At 43.7% G+C, this 19,828-nt stretch overlaps 1 protein-coding gene across 2 annotated transcripts in view; it reads left to right on the top strand.

Moving 5' to 3' along the window:
* Positions 1 to 19,828, top strand: part of RB1CC1 (RB1 inducible coiled-coil 1) — a 228,457-nt gene that overhangs the window by 84,352 nt on the left and 124,277 nt on the right. For both annotated transcript variants that reach the window (XM_068237380.1, XM_068237379.1), the window contains exon 7: positions 18,189 to 18,359. In XM_068237380.1, the coding sequence (XP_068093481.1) occupies positions 18,189 to 18,359 (171 nt within the window). The remainder of the gene's footprint in view (positions 1 to 18,188; positions 18,360 to 19,828) is intronic.

Below are 19,828 nucleotides of genomic sequence, written 5' to 3'. Positions count from 1 at the left end.
GCATCAGCTGGTGGGTGGTTAAAGTTAGGCGTAGGTAGAGGGAGGGCTTTGTGAAAAGAAGGTTAGGTTTAGTTGTAGTAAAATATAGCTATTATTTACCAATATCTTACTATCTTAATTGCCAGTTTAAAAAGTAGAATATTGGTAAATTTACTGATATTCTACTTTCCGACATTGGGCACCCACGTTTCCCGGCACTTTTTTTTTTTGTATACAGGCATATTACTCACAGACCCTCTAAGGGGGGAGAGCTCCTATAATTCTGAAAAAAATAACATCCATTTGAAAGTACTAGGCAACATAGCCCAATAGTATAAATTAATTCCGAGAGACACACACACACACACACACACACACACACACACACACACACACACACACACACACACACACACACACACACACACACACACACACACACACACACACACACACACACACACACACACACACACACACACACACACACACACACACACACACACACACACACACACACACACACACACACACACACACACACACACACACACACACACACACACACCTTCCCACAAACCGTATTCAAAGTTTGATTGAAGGGGATTGCAAGGCAATATTTTGGTCCACAGAAATAATCTAGCTGCTGTTCTGGGCATTCGGAGTACTTTTTATTGCACACAGATTTGAGATTAGCCAATGAGGGAAAAATAAAACAAAAAAATTTAAGAAAAAAAGTGTCCCTGGCGGTAAGCCCGAGCTGAGCTCGGGCTATGCCGCGCAGGGGGAGATCTCAGCCCCTGGTGGGGCGATTTATGTGCTGTAAATTGCTGTGCGCGCAGCCAGCACTTTGCTAGCCGCGCGCATAGCTTGATCGCCGCCGCTCTGCGGCGATCGGCCGCACGCAGCGGCTGAAGAGCCCCCCTCTGCGCTGCCCGGATCAATGAGTTCCGGGCAGCGCTATGGGCTGGATCGGGTGTGCCTGACGTCAGGACGTCGGCTGACGTCCATGACGTCATCCCGATCGTCGCCATGGCGACAGGAGAAGCCAAACAGGGGAACGCGTTATATACGCGTTCCCCTGTTTGCTATAGATGCCGGCGACGATCGGACTAGAGGGCCACATGCGCCCTCTAGTGGTGTTTCATGTAGCTACCACTCTGGTAGCTTTACATGAAACAAAAAAAAAAAATTAAAAAAAAAAAGGATTTTTTTAATCACTTCCCGACCGCCGTATATACAATTGGCGGCCGGGAAGTGGACGCCGCAAGGACCGCCGTATTGACAATTGGCGGCGGTCCTTGTATGGGCATGGGCGGAGCGATCGCGTCATCCGTGACGCGATCCTCCGCCTCCGCCTGGCGCCGCTCACCCGCCGCAACATCCCGCCGGCCATACGGAAGCGCCGGCGGGATGTTAACCCGACGATCGCCGCATACAAAGTGTATAATACACTTTGTAATGTTTACAAAGTGTATTATACAGGCTGCCTCCTGCCCTGGTGGTCCCATTGTCCGAGGGACCACCAGGGCAGGCTGCAGCCACCCTAGTCTGCACCAAGCACACTGATTTCCCCCCCCCCCCTGCCACACACACACACACACACACACACACACCAAACCTTCCCACAAACCGTATTCAAAGTTTGATTGAAGGGGATTGCAAGGCAATATTTTGGTCCACAGAAATAATCTAGCTGCTGTTCTGGGCATTCGGAGTACTTTTTATTGCACGCAGATTTGAGATTAGCCAATGAGGGAAAAGTAAAACAAAAAAATGTAAGAAAAAAAGTGTCCCTGGCGGTAAGCCCGAGCTGAGCTCGGGCTATGCCGCGCAGGGGGAGATCTCAGCCCCTGGTGGGGCGATTTATGTGCTGTAAATTGCTGTGCGCGCAGCCAGCACTTTGCTAGCCGCGCGCACAGCTTGATCGCCGCCGCTCTGCGGCGATCGGCCGCACGCAGCGGCTGAAGAGGGCCCCTGCCAGAGCCCTGCGCTGCCCGGATCAATGAGTTCCGGGCAGCGCTATGGGCTGGATCGGGTGTGCCTGACGTCAGGACGTCGGCTGACGTCCATGACGTCATCCCGATCGTCGCCATGGCGACAGGAGAAGCCAAACAGGGGAACGCGTTATATACGCGTTCCCCTGTTTGCTATAGATGCCGGCGACGATCGGACTAGAGGGCCACATGCGCCCTCTAGTGGTGTTTCATGTAGCTACCACTCTGGTAGCTTTACATGAAACAAAAAAAAAAAAATTAAAAAAAAAAGGATTTTTTTAATCACTTCCCGACCGCCGTATATACAATTGGCGGCCGGGAAGTGGACGCCGCAAGGACCGCCGTATTGACAATTGGCGGCGGTCCTTGTATGGGCATGGGCGGAGCGATCGCGTCATCCGTGACGCGATCCTCCGCCTGGCGCCGCTCACCCGCCGCAACATCCCGCCGGCCATACGGAAGCGCCGGCGGGATGTTAACCCGACGATCGCCGCATACAAAGTGTATAATACACTTTGTAATGTTTACAAAGTGTATTATACAGGCTGCCTCCTGCCCTGGTGGTCCCATTGTCCGAGGGACCACCAGGGCAGGCTGCAGCCACCCTAGTCTGCACCAAGCACACTGATTTCCCCCCCCCCCCCCCCTGCCACACACACACACACACCAAACCTTCCCACAAACCGTATTCAAAGTTTGATTGAAGGGGATTGCAAGGCAATATTTTGGTCCACAGAAATAATCTAGCTGCTGTTCTGGGCATTCGGAGTACTTTTTATTGCACGCAGATTTGAGATTAGCCAATGAGGGAAAAATAAAACAAAAAAATGTAAGAAAAAAAGTGTCCCTGGCGGTAAGCCCGAGCTGAGCTCGGGCTATGCCGCGCAGGGGGAGATCTCAGCCCCTGGTGGGGCGATTTATGTGCTGTAAATTGCTGTGCGCGCAGCCAGCACTTTGCTAGCCGCGCGCACAGCTTGATCGCCGCCGCTCTGCGGCGATCGGCCGCACGCAGCGGCTGAAGAGGGCCCCTGCCAGAGCCCTGCGCTGCCCGGATCAATGAGTTCCGGGCAGCGCTATGGGCTGGATCGGGTGTGCCTGACGTCGGCTGACGTCCATGACGTCATCCCGATCGTCGCCATGGCGACAGGAGAAGCCAAACAGGGGAACGCGTTATATACGCGTTCCCCTGTTTGCTATAGATGCCGGCGACGATCGGACTAGAGGGCCACATGCGCCCTCTAGTGGTGTTTCATGTAGCTACCACTCTGGTAGCTTTACATGAAACAAAAAAAAAAAATTAAAAAAAAAAGGATTTTTTTAACCACTTCCCGACCGCCGTATATACAATTGGCGGCCGGGAAGTGGACGCCGCAAGGACCGCCGTATTGACAATTGGCGGCGGTCCTTGTATGGGCATGGGCGGAGCGATCACTTCATCCGTGACGCGATCCTCCGCCTCCGCCTGGCGCCGCTCACCCGCCGCAACATCCCGCCGGCCATACGGAAGCGCCGGCGGGATGTTAACCCGACGATCGCCGCATACAAAGTGTATAATACACTTTGTAATGTTTACAAAGTGTATTATACAGGCTGCCTCCTGCCCTGGTGGTCCCAATGTCCGAGGGACCACCAGGGCAGGCTGCAGCCACCCTAGTCTGCACCAAGCACACTGATTTCCCCCCCCCCCTGCCCCAGATCGCCCACAGCACCCATCAGACCCCCCCCCTGCCCACCCCCCAGACCCCTGTTTGCACCCAATCACCCCCCTAATCACCCATCAATCACTCCCTATCACTATCTGTCAACGCTATTTTTTTTTTATCCCCCCCCCGCCCCTCGCTCCCTCCTGATCACCCCCCCACCCCTCAGATTCTCCCCAGACCCCCCCCCCCCCAGACCCCCCCATGTACTGTATGCATCTATCCCCCCTGATCACCTGTCAATCACCTGTCCATCACCTGTCAATCACCCGTCAATCACCCGTCAATCACCCCCTGTCACTGCCACCCATCAATCAGCCCCTAACCTGCCCCTTGCGGGCAATCTGATCACCCCCCCACACCAATAGATCGCCCGCAAATCCGACATCAGATCACCTCCCAAATCCATTGTTTACATCTATTCTCTCCTCTAAACACCCACTAATTACCCATCAATCACCCATCAATCACCCCCTATCACCACCTGTCACTTTTACCTATCAGATCAGACCCTAATCTGCCCCTTGCGGGCACCCAATCACCCGCCCACACGCTCAGATTGCCCTCTGACCCCCCCTTATCAATTCACCAGTGCATTAATTACATCTGTTCTTCCCTGTAATAACCCACTGATCACCTGTCAATCACCTGCCAATCACCTATCACCCATCAATCACCCCCTGTCACTGCCATCCATCAATCAGCCCCTAACCTGCCCCTTGCGGGCAATCTGATCACCCACCCACACCATTAGATCGCCCGCAAACCCGCCGTCAGATTACCTCCCAAATGTATTGTTTACATCTGTTATCTTCTCTAAACACCCACTAATTACCCATCAATCACCCATCAATCACCCCCTATCACCAACCGTCACTGTTACCTATCAGATCAGACCCTAATTTGCCCCTTGCGGGCACCCAATCACCCGCCCACACGCTCAGATTGCCCTCAGACCCCCCCCCCTTATAAATTCGCCAGTGCATTAATTACATCTGGCCTTCCCTGTAATAACCCACTGATCACCTGTCAATCACCTGCTAATCACCTATCACCCATCAATCACCCCCTGTCACTGCCACCCAACAATCAGCCCCTAACCTGCCCCTTGCGGGCAAACTGATCACCCACCCACACCAATAGATAGCCCGCAGATCCGACATCAGATCACCACCCAAGCGCAGTGTTTCCATCTATTCTCTCCTCTAAACACCCACTAATTACCCATCAATCACCCATCAATCACCCCCTATCACCACCTGTCACTGTTACCCATCAGATCAGACCCTAATCTGCCCCTTGCGGGCATCCAATCGCCCGCCTACACGCTCAGATTGCCCTCAGACCCCCCCTTATCAATTCGCCAGTGAAATATTTACATCTGTTCTCCCCTGTAATAACCCACTGATTACCTGTCAATCACCTATCAATCACCCATCAATCACCCCCTGTCACTGCCACCCATCAATCAGCCCCTAACCTGCCCCTTGCGGGCAATCTGATCACCCACCCACACCAATAGATCGCCCGCAGATCCGACGTCCGATCACCTCCCAAGTGCAGTGTTTACATCTGTTCTCTACCCTAAACACCCACTAATTACCCATCAATCACCCCCTTTGGGCCTGTAAAATGCCAGGGCGGTATAGGAACCCCACAAGTGACCCCATTTTAGAAAAAAAGACACCCCAAGGTATTCTGTTAGGTGTATGACGAGTTCATAGAAGATTTTATTTTTTGTCAAAAGTTAGCGGAAATTGATTTTTATTGGTTTTTTTTTCACAAAGTGTCATTTTTCACTAACTTGTGACAAAAAATAAAATCTTCTATGAACTCGCCATACACCTAACGGAATACCTTGGGGTGTCTTCTTTCTAAAATGGGGTCACTTGTGGGGTTCCTATACTGCCCTTGCATTTTAGGGGCCCTAAACCGCGAGGAGTAGTCTAGAAAACAAATGCCTCAAAATGACCTGTGAATAGGACGTTGGGCCCCTTAGCGCACCTAGGCTGCAAAAAAGTGTCACACATGTGGTACCGCCGTACTCAGGAAAAGTAGTATAATGTGTGTTGGGGTGTATTTTTACACATACCCATGCTGGGTGGGAGAAATTTCTATGTAAATGGACAATTGTGTGTAAAAAAAAATCAAACAATTGTCATTTACAGAGATATTTCTCCCACTTAGCATGGGTATGTGTAAAAAATACACCCCAAAACGCATTATACTACTTCTCCTGAGTACGGCGGTACCACATGTGTGGCACTTTTTTTTACACCCTAAGTACGCTAAGGGGCCCAAAGTCCAATGAGTACCTTTAGGATTTCGCAGGTCATTTTGCGACATTTGGTTTCAAGACTACTCCTCACGGTTTAGGGCCCCTAAAATGCCAGGGCAGTATAGGAACCCCACAAATGACCCCATTCTAGAAAGAAGACACCCAAAGGTATTCCGTACGGAGTATGGTGAGTTCATAGAAGATTTTATTTTTTGTCACAAGTTAGCGGAAAATGACACTTTGTGAAAAAAAAAACAATTAAAATCAATTTCCGCTAACTTGTGACAAAAAAATAAAAACTTCTATGAACTCACCATACTCCTAACGGAATACCTTGGGGTGTCTTCTTTCTAAAATGGGGTCATTAGTGGGGTTCCTATACTGCCCTGGCATTTTAGGGGCCCTAAACCGTGAGGAGTAGTCTTGAAACAAAAATGACCTGTGAAATCCTAAAGGTACTCATTGGACTTTGGGCCCCTTAGTGCAGTTAGGGTGCAAAAAAGTGCCACACATGTGGTATCGCCGTACTCGGGAGAAGTAGTATAATGTGTTTTGGGGTGTATTTTTTACACATACCCATGCTAAGTGGGAGAAATACTTCTGTAAATGACAATCTTTTGATTTTTTTTACACACAATTGTCCATTTACAGAGGTATTTCTCCCCCCCAGCATGGGTATGTGTAAAAATACACCCCAAAACACATTATACTACTTCTCCTGAGTACGGCGATACCACATGTGTGGCACTTTTTTGCACCCTAACTGCGCTAAAGGGCCCAAAGTCCAATGAGTACCTTTAGGATTTCACAGGTCATTTTGAGAAATTTCGTTTCAAGACTACTCCTCACGGTTTAGGGCCCCTAAAATGCCAGGGCAGTATAGGAACCCCACAAATGACCCCATTTTAGAAAGAAGACACCCCAAGGTATTCCGTTAGTAGTATGGCGAGTTCATAGAAGATTTTATTTTTTGTCACAAGTTAGCGGAAATTGATTTTAATTGTGTTTTTTCACAAAGTGTCATTTTCCGCTAACGTTTGACAAAAAATAAAATCTTCTATGAACTCACCATACTCCTAACGGAATACCTTGGGGTGTCTTCTTTCTAAATTGGGGTCATTTGTGGGGTTCCTATACTGCCCTGGCATTTTAGGGGCCCTAAACCGTGAGGAGTAGTCTTGAAACGAAATTTCTTAAAATGACCTGTGAAATCCTAAAGGTACTCATTGGACTTTGGGCCCTTTAGCGCAGTTAGGGTGCAAAAAAGTGCCACACATGTGGTATCGCCGTACTCAGGAGAAGTAGTATAATGTGTTTTGGGGTGTACTTTTACACATACCCATGCTGAGTGGGAGAAAGATCTCTGTAAATGGACAATTGTGTGTAAAAAAAATTAACAAATTGTCATTTACAGAGATATTTCTCCCACCCAGCATGGGTATGTGTAAAAATACACCCCAAAACACATTATACTACTTCTCCTGAGTACGGCAATACCACATGTGTGGCACTTTTTTGCAGCCTAACTGCGCTAAGGGGTCCAAAGTCCAATGAGCACCTTTAGGCTTTACAGGGGTGCTTACAATTTAGCACCCCCCAAAATGTCAGGACAGTAAACACACCCCACAAATGACCCCATTTTGGAAAGTAGACCCTTCAAGGTATTCAGAGAGGGGCATGGTGAGTCCGTGGCAGATTTCATTTTTTTTTTTTTGTCGCAAGTTAGAAGAAATGGAAACTTTTTTTTTTTTTTTTTTTCTCACAAAGTGTCATTTTCCGCTTACTTGTGACAAAAAATAATATCTTCTATGAACTCACTATGCCTCTCAGTGAATACTTTGGGATGTCTTCTTTCCAAAATGGGGTAATTTGGGGGGTATTTATACTATCCTGGAATTCTAGCCCCTCATGAAACATGACAGGGGGTCAGAAAAGTCATAGATGCTTAAAAATGAGAAAATTCACTTTTTGCACCATAGTTTGTAAACGCTATAACTTTTACCCAAACCAATAAATATACACTGAATGGGTTTTTTTTTTATCAAAAACATGTTTGTCCACATTTTTTGCGCTGCATGTATACAGAAATTTTACTTTATTTGAAAAATGTCAGCACAGAAAGTTAAAAAAATCATTTTTTTGCCAAAATTCATGTCTTTTTTGATGAATATAATAAAAAGTAAAAATCGCAGGAGCAATCAAATAGCACCAAAAGAAAGCTTTATTAGTGACAAGAAAAGGAGCCAAAATTCATTTAGGTGGTAGGTTGTATGAGCGAGCAATAAACCGTGAAAGCTGCAGTGGTCTGAATGGAAAAAAAGTGGCCGGTCCTTAAGGGGTAGAAAGCCCTAGGTCCTCAAGTGGTTAATAAGGAAAAAAAAAATTAACCGCCAAGGAGGTTAAGGATTTCCTACTCTAGGTGCAATTCCTTTCAATGTTTACATTCTCACAAGTACATTTCATGGTTTTGTTTTTTTAAACAATAATTTTGCATGATGAAACTGGCTACTTGCTATACATCTTCCATAAGTAGTGATTATAATAGCATATTTAAAGCCATTAGCTTTGAGCTAAAAGTAATAAATGTATTCCCAGACCTCTGAGGCATATTTTTAAGTAGACATATTACAATAGAAAAAAGTAGATCGTCTGAAACAGCCAGTGTCTGTTGCCTGTTATAGGATATTTGGACTGGGACTCTAGCTTTATCTACTTGATTATAGCCTATATTACTGCTGACAAGCACTTTGGGGACTATTGCCTATATCTTGCACCATCTATTGCCTATAACTTGCACTGGTGTTTCACTACTAGCTATTGCTCACTTGCTGTGAAGATCCTTTGCAATACAGCAAGAATATGTAATTGCAAGAGATTTTGGAGTATGCTGGTCTCTGTTGTACTACTGGTGACATAGGCTAGGCATGGTTAACACTTCATTACAGAGGGGGGGGGGGGGAACACGTTTTATTTATTATCGTGACACTATTTGCCACAATTTTTTTACTTTTAATATGGCAGCAATCATTCACTTTTGAACAGGTGCGTGGTTGTGCATGAAAACGAGCGCGCATCAGCGGATTTCGCTCCTGGATGTTCAATTAATGCCCAAAAATATGAAGTGGTTAAGGTCAAGTGACCATATTTGTAAAATTGTATTTACTTACAGAAGAGTTTTTGACAAAATAAGTATAAGTGATAGCGCTGGAACCAGGGACTAAGACGAGGCTCTATCAGATCCAGAGGCGTCTTATTTTTTTCCTTACATTTACACAGAGGGAACCTAAACTGAGAAGGCTATTTCTCCTTTAAAAACAATACCAGTTCCCTGACTCTCCTGCTGAACCTGTGTCTCTAATACTTTTAGCCACAGCCCCTGAACAAGCATGCAGATCAGGTGCTCTGACTGAAGTCAGACTGGATTAGCTGCATGGTTGTTTCAGGTGTGGGATTCACACTGGTGCAGCCAAAGAGATCACCAGAACTGCCAGGCAACTGGTATTGTTTAAAAGGAAACATCCATACCCCTCTCAGTTTAGGTTCCCTTTAAGAGCAAATGTTTAGGCTAGTTTATGTTATTGCATCAGGTTCCAACTTACATGCGAGTTAAAGACCGGCACAGCAGGAAGTATCGGTTTGGAGAATTCTTTGTGTTATAGGCACCGAATAAGGTCACAGTATAGAGTGACCAGCAAGGAAGTGCATCATCCCCTGTAAAAGAAAAGAAAATGATATGCTTTAAGTACCGTACTTATTTCATAATTCTCATCTGTGCATCTAATTCTGGATGTGACCAAAGCAACCAGAACAAAGTTGGGATCTCGGGTGTACCCAGATTATTCTGTCAGCATTTAAATAGTTCAAAGCTAATATGGGAGATGATGAGTCCTTTTTCCACCATAGAGGCCATAGAAAATGTCTCAGATGAAATGAGGCAATGTGGAAATATTTGTTGTGCTTCTCAGATTGAAGTATAGTGTTTGATCTAAGTTGCTATTGGAGTCCGGCAGTGTTTTCCCATAATGGTTACAGCTATTCTGACACAGAAAGGAGACAAGGACTTGTTCACACATTTAGAGTACTAATTGATTTCTCTGCGTGCGTATTTAATTTAATTTCATGTTCTTCATGGTGTGTGACAGGCTTCAAGGATTTACGAGGCCAAAATGCTTAAAAAAGTCAAGTACTTGGAAGCTGTTTAAAAGCACGGAGGACGCCGTCCGCGCCCTCCGCGCAGTCCCGCCGGGTCCCCTTCCTGAAAGCCCCCCGTGCCGATCGCGACCCCACAGGCCGGGTCGGGCTCTCATGCCGCTCCTAATATTTCCACCGGAGCTGGCCGCGGCTGCGCAGTCCGCATTGCCCTGAGTGCGGCTGCGCAGCTCTAGGGCCAACCCCTCCGATCCACGCTACAGTGCGTGGTTCGGAGGGGTTGGCCCTAGAGCTGCGCATCCGCACTCGGGGCAATGCGGACTGCGCAGCCGCCGCCAGCTCCAGCGGCCATATTAGGAGCGTCATGAGAGCCCGACCCGGCCTGTGGGGTCGCGATCGGCACGCGGGGCGCTTTCAGGAAGGGGACCCGGCGGAACTGCACGGAGGGTGCGGACGGTGTCCTCCGTGCAATTAAACAGCTTCCAGGTACTTGACCTTTTTAAGCATTTTGGCCTCGTAAGTCCTTTCAGGCTGCATTTCTTTATACTCCTTCAATTTGTCTGGGAGAAAGTGCTGCTCGGCTACAGGAAAATATCTGAGATTGCTTTATTAACCTTCCCAGCGTTCAATTTCCCCAGGATTTCTGTGCAAACAGTGATAACATTTATTTTTAAAACTTTTTTTTTTCCTGTAACTTGCCAAAATGTGTCAAGCAATGGTCTAGTATACAGTGCAGGAGAGTATTGATGTGTATGCATGTTTATACTGTTCACAGCATGTTTTTTTGAACGGACATTTCTGTCCATACCGCTAGGGAGGTTAAAGTAGAACTGTACTGAAAATAACGTAATGAATTAAAATGCTTACTGTTTTACAATAGTCATGTATAAATGATGTAGTGTTTGCCCATTGTGAAATCTTTCCTCACCCTGATTTATATTCTGAAATGTACATCCCGGCAGAATGTTTGTTTACTGTTTGTTCTGAAGCCAGTACAGGTAGTCCCCGACTTACGAACAACCCGCCGATACGAAAGGCATGGATTCTGTGTTTCCATGGGAACAAGTGTAAAAAAAAAAAATCAAATTGGACTTGTAGTTTTTGAGAAAATCGATTTTAAAAAAAGTTGAAAGAAAAAAATGTATATGCAATTTCATTTTTTCTCCTGAGTTTTCTCCTAGGATATAATTTTTCATCTATTTAACCAGTTCAGTCGTTTTTCACCTTATGCCATCCAAGCAAATTTCAACTCCCATTAATTCGCCAATAACTTTATCACTACTTCTCACAATGCATTGATCTATTCCAATGAAGAAAAACAAAAAGCTGATCTCCAAAAAAACTGAACTGACCAATATTGTATAGACGTAAACCAGTATTACTTTGTTAAACAATGATTCCGCATAACATTAAAAGCAATTAAAACACCAAAAAGTTGGCGGCAGGTCGGCTAATAGAAAATCGCAGTAAATGAGTTTACGGTACATAAGCAATAACGCCTAGGTCAAATGTTGTTCCTCAAATGACCTCCAAAAAATTACTAGCACACCCAATGAAAATTAAGAAAAAAAAGTGTCTAACCAAAAATGGATACAAAAATAAGAAGCAAACAAATTCATGCTAATAATGAACCCAACTAGGCAGCAGCAATGTGGACCAAACTTGTGCAAAAAAAAAAAAAAATATTAGATATACTGTATATATAGCAGCACCACAAGTAATAATATTATGAATCAATTGCTATATATATATATATATATATATATATATATATATATATATATATATATATATATATATATATAAAAATTTTTAACTTGTATATATAAGAATTATGCTAAATGCCCAGCGTGGGTAAGGAAATAGGTGATTGCCAGCTGCAAAGGAATTGCAATAATAATAATGGCACCAGTGAATGAAGACAAAAGAAAGGTATGCTTACAAATAAAATGTAGGAGGACGCGAGGAGGACCCAGGAAAAAAGCCGCCCATAAGCCTTAGTGCACCGCGCGGGCTCTAACCCACTTCAGAGGAGGCTGGTGGCCTCAGTCTCAATTTTTTTTTCTTCCTGTAAGTGAACGCTCTCGCTTACAGGAAGTGAAGGGAGGACGGGAAACTTTTTCTTTTTCTTTAGGGCCCTTTCACACCAGAGGGATTTTTCGACGTTTTAACGCCACGGCCAAAGTTGGCGTTTTGCTAGGTAAAAGAAAGTCCATAGACTTTCATTTTACCTTTCATATCTAACTCGGCGTTTTAGAGCGTTGCATTTTAACGCTCCCAGGAGCTTTTTCAGGGCTGTTTACAGCAGAAGTTGGCTGTTGGCGTTTCAATGATAGTCAATGGAAAACGCCAACTTCAGCGTTTTCAAAGCGTTTTACAGCTAACTTGTTCACTTATTTTTATAGAAGAAAAAAAAAAGGACGTTTTCATATGAGCTGTAAAACTCTTTCAAAACGCTTTGAAAACGCTATGTATTGGCGTTAAGCAAAAGGCTGACTTTCAGCCTTTTCTACCGCAGCCTCTAGTGTGAAAGAGCCCTTAGAAATACCGCGGTCTTTCTAACGGTGACTTAGATCAATGAATGGGAACTTTGTTGCAATTGCATATGAGCCCCGCGGGTGTGTACACAAACACACACACACACACACACACACACACACACACCTCTCTCTCTACATCTCTTACTCTCTCTACCCTCTCTTCCTCCGTCTTTTTCCCTCCCTCTCTCTGCGTTCCTTTCTCTCTCTCTCTCTCCCTCTCTCCCTCTCCCTCTCTCCCTCCCTCTCTCTCTCTCCCTCTCTCCCTCTCTCTCTCTCCTCCCTCTCTCTGCCCCACCTCTCTCTGCCCCCCCCCCATACATGGAATGGAACAATGTCTATGACTGGCATTACACTTTAAGCATAATTATGGTCAAATTGAGTAAATACCCCTGCACATACTAGAGGCGCTGCAATGACAATGCTCAAAGTCTTACCCTTTGAAATAAATGGCTGTGTTTTAAAGATTTATTTATTGATTGCTTTTTCTGTAGCACAGTAAAAACACAGCTACACTGAAAGATAATAGCTGCTAGCTGAATGTCCATCAACAGACCACTCAGCACTTCAAAGCCAGGTTGCCGAGCATTAGGTCTTCATAGCAACAGGCCAGTTTTCAGACATTACATTCATAAGCCATTTCAGTTAGAAAGGTTGAACTACTGTGATGTTGTCGTATGCTCTGCAGCTTTTTGTATTAGTCTTTACTTTTGGTAAGGGAAGTTTATATAGCAAAGTGAACAGGACTTTTATAGTAAATGAAAGCTAAAGGTTACAAACCTACTGTGTTGCATTAACAAATGATACACTAATCATCTATATATTTTATAATTGATCATGACTGGAAAGGGGTAGGTCCAGAATTGAGGAGAACCTGATGTGGTTTGTGGTTAAGCATCACTTCCTCAGATGAACAAGGATTACACAAAAACAGTTGCCAAGAGGATAAAACAAAAGGGTTAGCCACTTAAGCTTCATACACAATAGTTGGGACTTGGCTGAGATGGCTGTTTAAAGCCATCTGAGGCACGCATCTATTGCATGTACTTTACTTAGAGATCTAACTCACTGGATCTCTATGTGAAACAGATGAACAAGCACATTGTTTCTTTCTTTGTTCTGCCTGCTGGAAGCCACTTTATCTTGCTCCACATTGTCATCCCTCTTCTTATAGTGGAACTCTAACCCAGGATTAAACTTCATCCCAATCAGTAGCCAAAACCACTTTCCTATGAGAAATCTGTAACTTTTCTCGAATAGATCATTAGGGATGTTTGTATGGCTCTAATTTTTGTGAAACTCCTTCCTCTGTGTAATGTCAGAGGCATGGCCCTGACAGTTTCCTATCTGTGAACCTCACTGCATAATGGCTGTCTCCAACTGCCAAGCAAGCAGAATCTCCCTCTGTACCTACCTCTGTGCAGACCTATATGAAAAAAGCCTATCACAAGGTTACTGGGTGTGTTTCATCGACAATGGCCAATAGTGCTGTCTGTTTCTTGTTTTCATGTCTGCCAGTAGTAAAGATAATGACCGGCAGGGTCCTGATGAATCAAACAACATGAACGAACTACATGACAAATATCAATCATTTATTATTTGTATAACAAAATAATCATAATGCATCTGTTACATATTACCACTACCAATAAAGATAAAGGTAAAAATGTATTTTACTTTTAAGATATCGTCATTTTTATGCCTGATGTCTGTTGGAGTGTACCTCCATATGCTGGTTGACACTGGTTGACGTGTGTCAATCACCAGTCAGCTCCTTCTTCCAGACCCTTCCTCCTGAATATGCTTATTATGTGGAGGAGTGTACACCTACACAAGTGGTTTGTCTCCCCATGTTAAATGACAGTATATATGCCTGGGATGCTTTTGTCCATATTTGATAGATTTTTTTTTTTCAAATTCCCCGATTAAAAAAGCTAAAGGGGGTGGCGATAGGGGTGAGTAAGTCTTGTCCATTTGTACTCTTGGAGAAAAAGAGTGATGAGAAGGGTAGATTTATTGTTTTTTGAAGGTTCAACTATTGGGTCAAGTGTATACTTTTGTCAACATATACACGCCAAATGAATCACAGGCTACTTTCTTACTTTCTTTAGATTGGTGCTTGAACAACTTGAAGGGTTCAGGGAGGGATGTATGGTATTTGGGGGGGGGGGGGGGGGATTGCAATTGGGTCTCAGAGCCTAAAATGGATGTGTCATCGGGATCTAGGAATATTACGGCCGTAGCTAACAAAACTATTAAAATGATTTTTCAAGATGCCCATCTTATAGATTTATGGAGAGCACTTTTTCCTTCTATGAAGGACTATTCATTTTTTCGCATGGTCATAAAATTTACACAAGGATAGATATGCTGTTCTTGGACCATTTTTTTGAGACAGAGTAAAAGGGGCAGGAATAGGGAATATAACTATTTCAGATCATGCCCCAATATGGGTTGATTTGGATTTGATGGTTAGAAATAGGCGTGACTGGCATTGGAGACTCGATTGCAATCTTCTAAATGATGTAGAAGTTAAAGATAAGATCAAAAAAAACATTAGTGGAGTATTTTGAGGATAATGAGTCGGATGGTATGGACAAGGGCATAGTATGGCCGGCCCACAAGGCCAAGAAAAAGAAAGAATATAATGGTAAAATTACAGAATTGTTATTGGAAATAGGAAATTGGAATTAGCGCATAAGGGGTCATTAGATCAAAAGGCCCTAGATGATTTGAATAGTGCAAGAAATAAATTGTCAGAATTATTGGAGGGCAGACTGAGGGAGAAAAATAGAATGTATTCTGCCAAATGGTTTGAACATGCTAATAAGAGTGGGAAATGGTTGGCAAGGGCATTAAAAGGACAAAGGAAAAGTGCATATATTCCTAAGATTAAGGATAATGGGGGGGGTTGTTGAGCTGCAGGCACACAAAATAGCGAATGTTTTTAAAGAATATTATTCTTCATTGTATGGTCTTCCAAAAGATTGATCTAAGGATTTTCATAAGGGAATGTGCAAATATTTAGAGGAATCTGGAATGGTCAAAATATCACAGGAAATTAGGGATATAATGGAAAAAGAGATAAGTGAGGAGGAGGAGGTGTTAGCTATGTTAAAGGCTATGAAGGTGGGTAAGTCACCAGGTCCCAATGGTTTTTCAAAGCAATATTTTACCAATTTCAGTGATGTTTTAGTACCTGCTATGTGTAGATTTTTTTTAATTTCCTTAAAGAGAGTAAAGTAGTGCCCAGGGATGTGTTAGAAGCCCATATAACAGTCATACATAAGAGTGGAAAAGATCCGGCTTTATGTCAAAGTTGCAGGCCTACAGAGGCTTGCAAAAGTATTTGGCCCCCTTGAAGTTTTCCACATTTTGTCACATTACTGCCACAAACATGAATCAAATTTATTGGAATTCCACATGAAAGACCAATACAAAGTGGTGTACACGTGAGAATTGGAACGAAAATCATACATGATTCCAAACATTTTTTACAAATCAATAACTGCAAAGTGGGGTGTGCGTAATTATTCAGCCCCCTTTGGTGTGAGTGCAGTCAGTTGCCCATAGTCATTGCCTAATGAGTGCTAATGACTAAATAGAGTGCATCTGTGTGTAATCTATGTTCCCCATCTCCTGATTGTGGCTAAAAGTTTAATCCCAGTTAAGTGGAGATGCCAGCGTTCTCCAACACTTAAATAATAGGTTGAGTGGGTTAACATGGTGAAGAGTATCAGATTGCTTTGCAGCAGGATAGATTAGGAGCATGTAATGCTAAATGGGGAAAATGGAGTGAATTTCAAGATACTAAGGAGTATGAAGATATGGTGGAGATGTAGGGGAAGGAGCTTTCTGTAATTAAAATGATTATAATTTTTTACTTTTGTAGTACTTTGGATGATAATTGGTGGAGGAGATCTTTAAAGAATAAATTCTAATAATGTTGAATTCTTAACGAGATTGTTGATTTGAAGATTGGGGAGAGTAGGGTTTTTTTTTTGTTTTGTTTTGTTTTTGGGTTTTGCTTATTTTGTATTTTGTAATTTTGAAAATTGGAGAAGAGAATATGATGATATGTTGTATTGGAATTGATATGAGAGCTGGAAATATTCTTACTTCAATAAATTGTATTAAAAAAAAAAGTATTCTGACAGCATATGCTATCATGTCAAAAAATGCTTCCGCGTGGTTTCTAAAAACAGTGTGGGCTAAAAAAATAAATATTAAATATACCCATATTTTCGAATGAGTTCTCAGAATTATACATACAAATAAGGGGGAGTAATGGATGTGTATTTTACATGTGCTTCCACTTTGAAAATAGTGCATGCCATTTGGCAATACCTGAGCAATGCATAGCACTGTTTTTCCGCAGTGTCATTCTTATGGTGCCCATACATGGTACAGTTTTTTTCATCCAATCTTACCATTTCTATGTAGTGTAAAAGTGCCCGTACATGGTACAAGTTTTCATTTTTTTCGATTAGATAAGTTAGTTTCATTATTCCATTAGATTGATTATATTGATTTTTTCCAACATGTCTGATCGCATTTTTATAGAAAAAAACAGGATAATCATTCATTTTTCTTGATCGAAAAAAAAAAAATCTTTTCAACTTTCATTCGATTGGATCGTTTTGATTGAAAAAACTGGAAAATGTTAAGTTTTTATTGTACCCTATATGGGTACTATAAGGGTAAATTATGTGAATATACTGAATGGATAATTTAGGCAGTTCCCTTATATTACATAGAAATTGTAAGATTGGATGAGAAAATTGTACCATGTATGGGCACCATAAGGATCGTGCTTGGTTCTTACAGATGACACTGATAGTATGTGTGTACGCACCTAAAGTTATAAAAATACAATATTTCTAGAGAACCAAAGGTAGTCTAAAGGCCCCCATTAAGGGCCTGTTCAGACTATGCGCGTTCCTAGACGTTTTCAGGGAACGTGTCTGGGTACCAAAAACGCATCTAATGCTCTTGAATGGGCTAGTTCACATGTATGCGTATGAGACGCATACGTTTCTCATCCGCATTGCTGCACGCAGTTCTGTGCGTCACGCATAGAAACGGACGCAATGAACGTCTATGGACGCGTATCAAAAACGCGTACTATTACGTTTTTAGCGTCCGTTTTCCTCTGCACTTCCCATAATTCTTTTTTTCCCCTGGGTCACGTGTGTGTGCAAAACGCAATAGAATACGCATTAGAACGCAAGAAAAACGCATGCGTTTTTCAACTCGCGTTTCTTTGATTTTAAACGCATTCTTCATATGCAGATAGTCTGAACGGGCCCTAACTGTATAATTTTTATGAATGATTTTATACTTCAACTAAATAAATCAGATCAAATTGTGTAAAAAAAGAGTGAGCAGTTCACAATAGATTGAAACAAAATCATATGGTTGATTGTATATATCTGGTTTGTTGTTCTACCTGCAAGTTTTAATGATCGCATCTGTTCTGATCATGTTGAAAATTATACTGTTGATATTTTTATAAATTTAAACTTTTACCTTTTTATTTGAATTTTAGCTGGATCCACGAATAATTCAGCCGTTTTTGGCAGAATGCCGTCAAACAGTTGCCAAATTGGATAATCAGAATATGAAAGCCATCAAGGGGCTTGAAGATAGGCTATATGCACTGGATCAAATGATTGCTAGCTGCAGTAGATTGGTTAATGAACAAAAAGAACTTGCTCAGGTAAGTGCACATTCTGTTTACATGCCTTAAAGGGAATGTCCAAGCAAAATAAAAAAAATGTGTTTCACTTACCTGGGGCTTCTACCAGCCCCATGCAGCCATCCTGTGCCTTCGTAGTCTCTCACTGCTGCTCCAGTCCCCCGCTGGCAGCTTTCTGACCTCGGAGGTCGGCGGGACGCATTGCGTACATTTTTACGCATTCCCGCTAATGCAGGAACATTAACACATACATTTTTACGCATTACTGGTTTAATGCGTAAAAATTTACGCATTAAACCAGTAATGCGTAAAAATGTATGTGTTAATGTTCCTGCACTAGCGGGTATGCGTAAAAATGTACGCAATGCGTCCCGCCGACCTCCGAGGTCAGAAAGCTGCCAGCGGGGGACTGGAGCAGCAGTGAGAGACTACGAGGGCACAGGATGGCTGCATGGGGCTGGCAGAAGCCCCAGGTAAGTGAAACACATTTTTTTATTTTGCTTGAACCTTCCCTTTAAGTATTGAGTTTGTGTCTGTTATCTGCCTGCCATTAGGTGTGCTGCTGCCAAACTTCGTGCATATTTTGCACTTTTTAGGCTTCAGCTGTGACAAGACACAGAACATTTATATTGCACTTTTCTCCTGGCAGCCTAAAAGACCCAGAGCTGCAGCCACTAGGATGCGCTCTATAGGCAGGAGCAGTGTTAGGGAGTCTTGCCCAAGCTCATCTACTGAATAGGTGCTGGCTTACTGAACAGGAAGAGCCAAGCATCAAACTCGGGTCTCCTGTGTCAGAGGCAGAGCCCTTAAAGAGAACCCGAGGTGGGTTTAAAGAATATTATCTGCATACAGAGGCTGGATCTGCCTATACAGCCCAGCCTCTGTTGCTATCCCAAACCCCCCAAGGTCCCCCTGCACTCTGCAATCCCTCTTAAATCACAGCCACACTGCTGACAAACAGCTTGTCAGAGCTGGCTGTGTTTATCTCTATAGTGTCAGTCTGCTGCTCTCCCCGCCTCCTGCAGAACTCCAGTCCCCGCCTGCATCCCTTCCCTCCCTGCTGATTGGAGGGAAGGGACAGGGGCAGGGACCAGAGCTATGCAGGAGGCGGAGGAACAGCTGAGACTGACACTACAGCTGTAAACACAGCCTCACAGCATGGCTGTGATTTATGAGGGATTGCAAAGTGCAGGGGGACCTTAGTGGTGTTTGGGATAGCAACAGAGGCTGGGCTGTATAGGCAGATCCAGGCTCTGTATGCAGATAACATTCTTTAAACACACCTCAGGTTCTCTTTAAAGGGACCATGAGCGGTGTTCTTTAAAAAAAAAAAAAAAAACTGGACTAACTCCCCATCATCCTCCTGGCCCCCTCCACTGCCCACTGGCGGCTCCGGTAATGCGCCGGCTTTGGGTGAAGTTGCGCATGCTCGCACCCGTTGCGCCATCAAGCCAGCTGGCGTAAGAGTCCTGTGCATCCACGGTTCAGTC

The sequence above is a fragment of the Hyperolius riggenbachi genome, chromosome 5, assembly GCF_040937935.1.
Source record: "Hyperolius riggenbachi isolate aHypRig1 chromosome 5, aHypRig1.pri, whole genome shotgun sequence".
NCBI lineage: Eukaryota > Metazoa > Chordata > Amphibia > Anura > Hyperoliidae > Hyperolius > Hyperolius riggenbachi.
The sequence above is the reverse complement of the archived record's forward strand: the minus strand, read 5'-3'. Positions and strand labels throughout refer to the sequence as shown.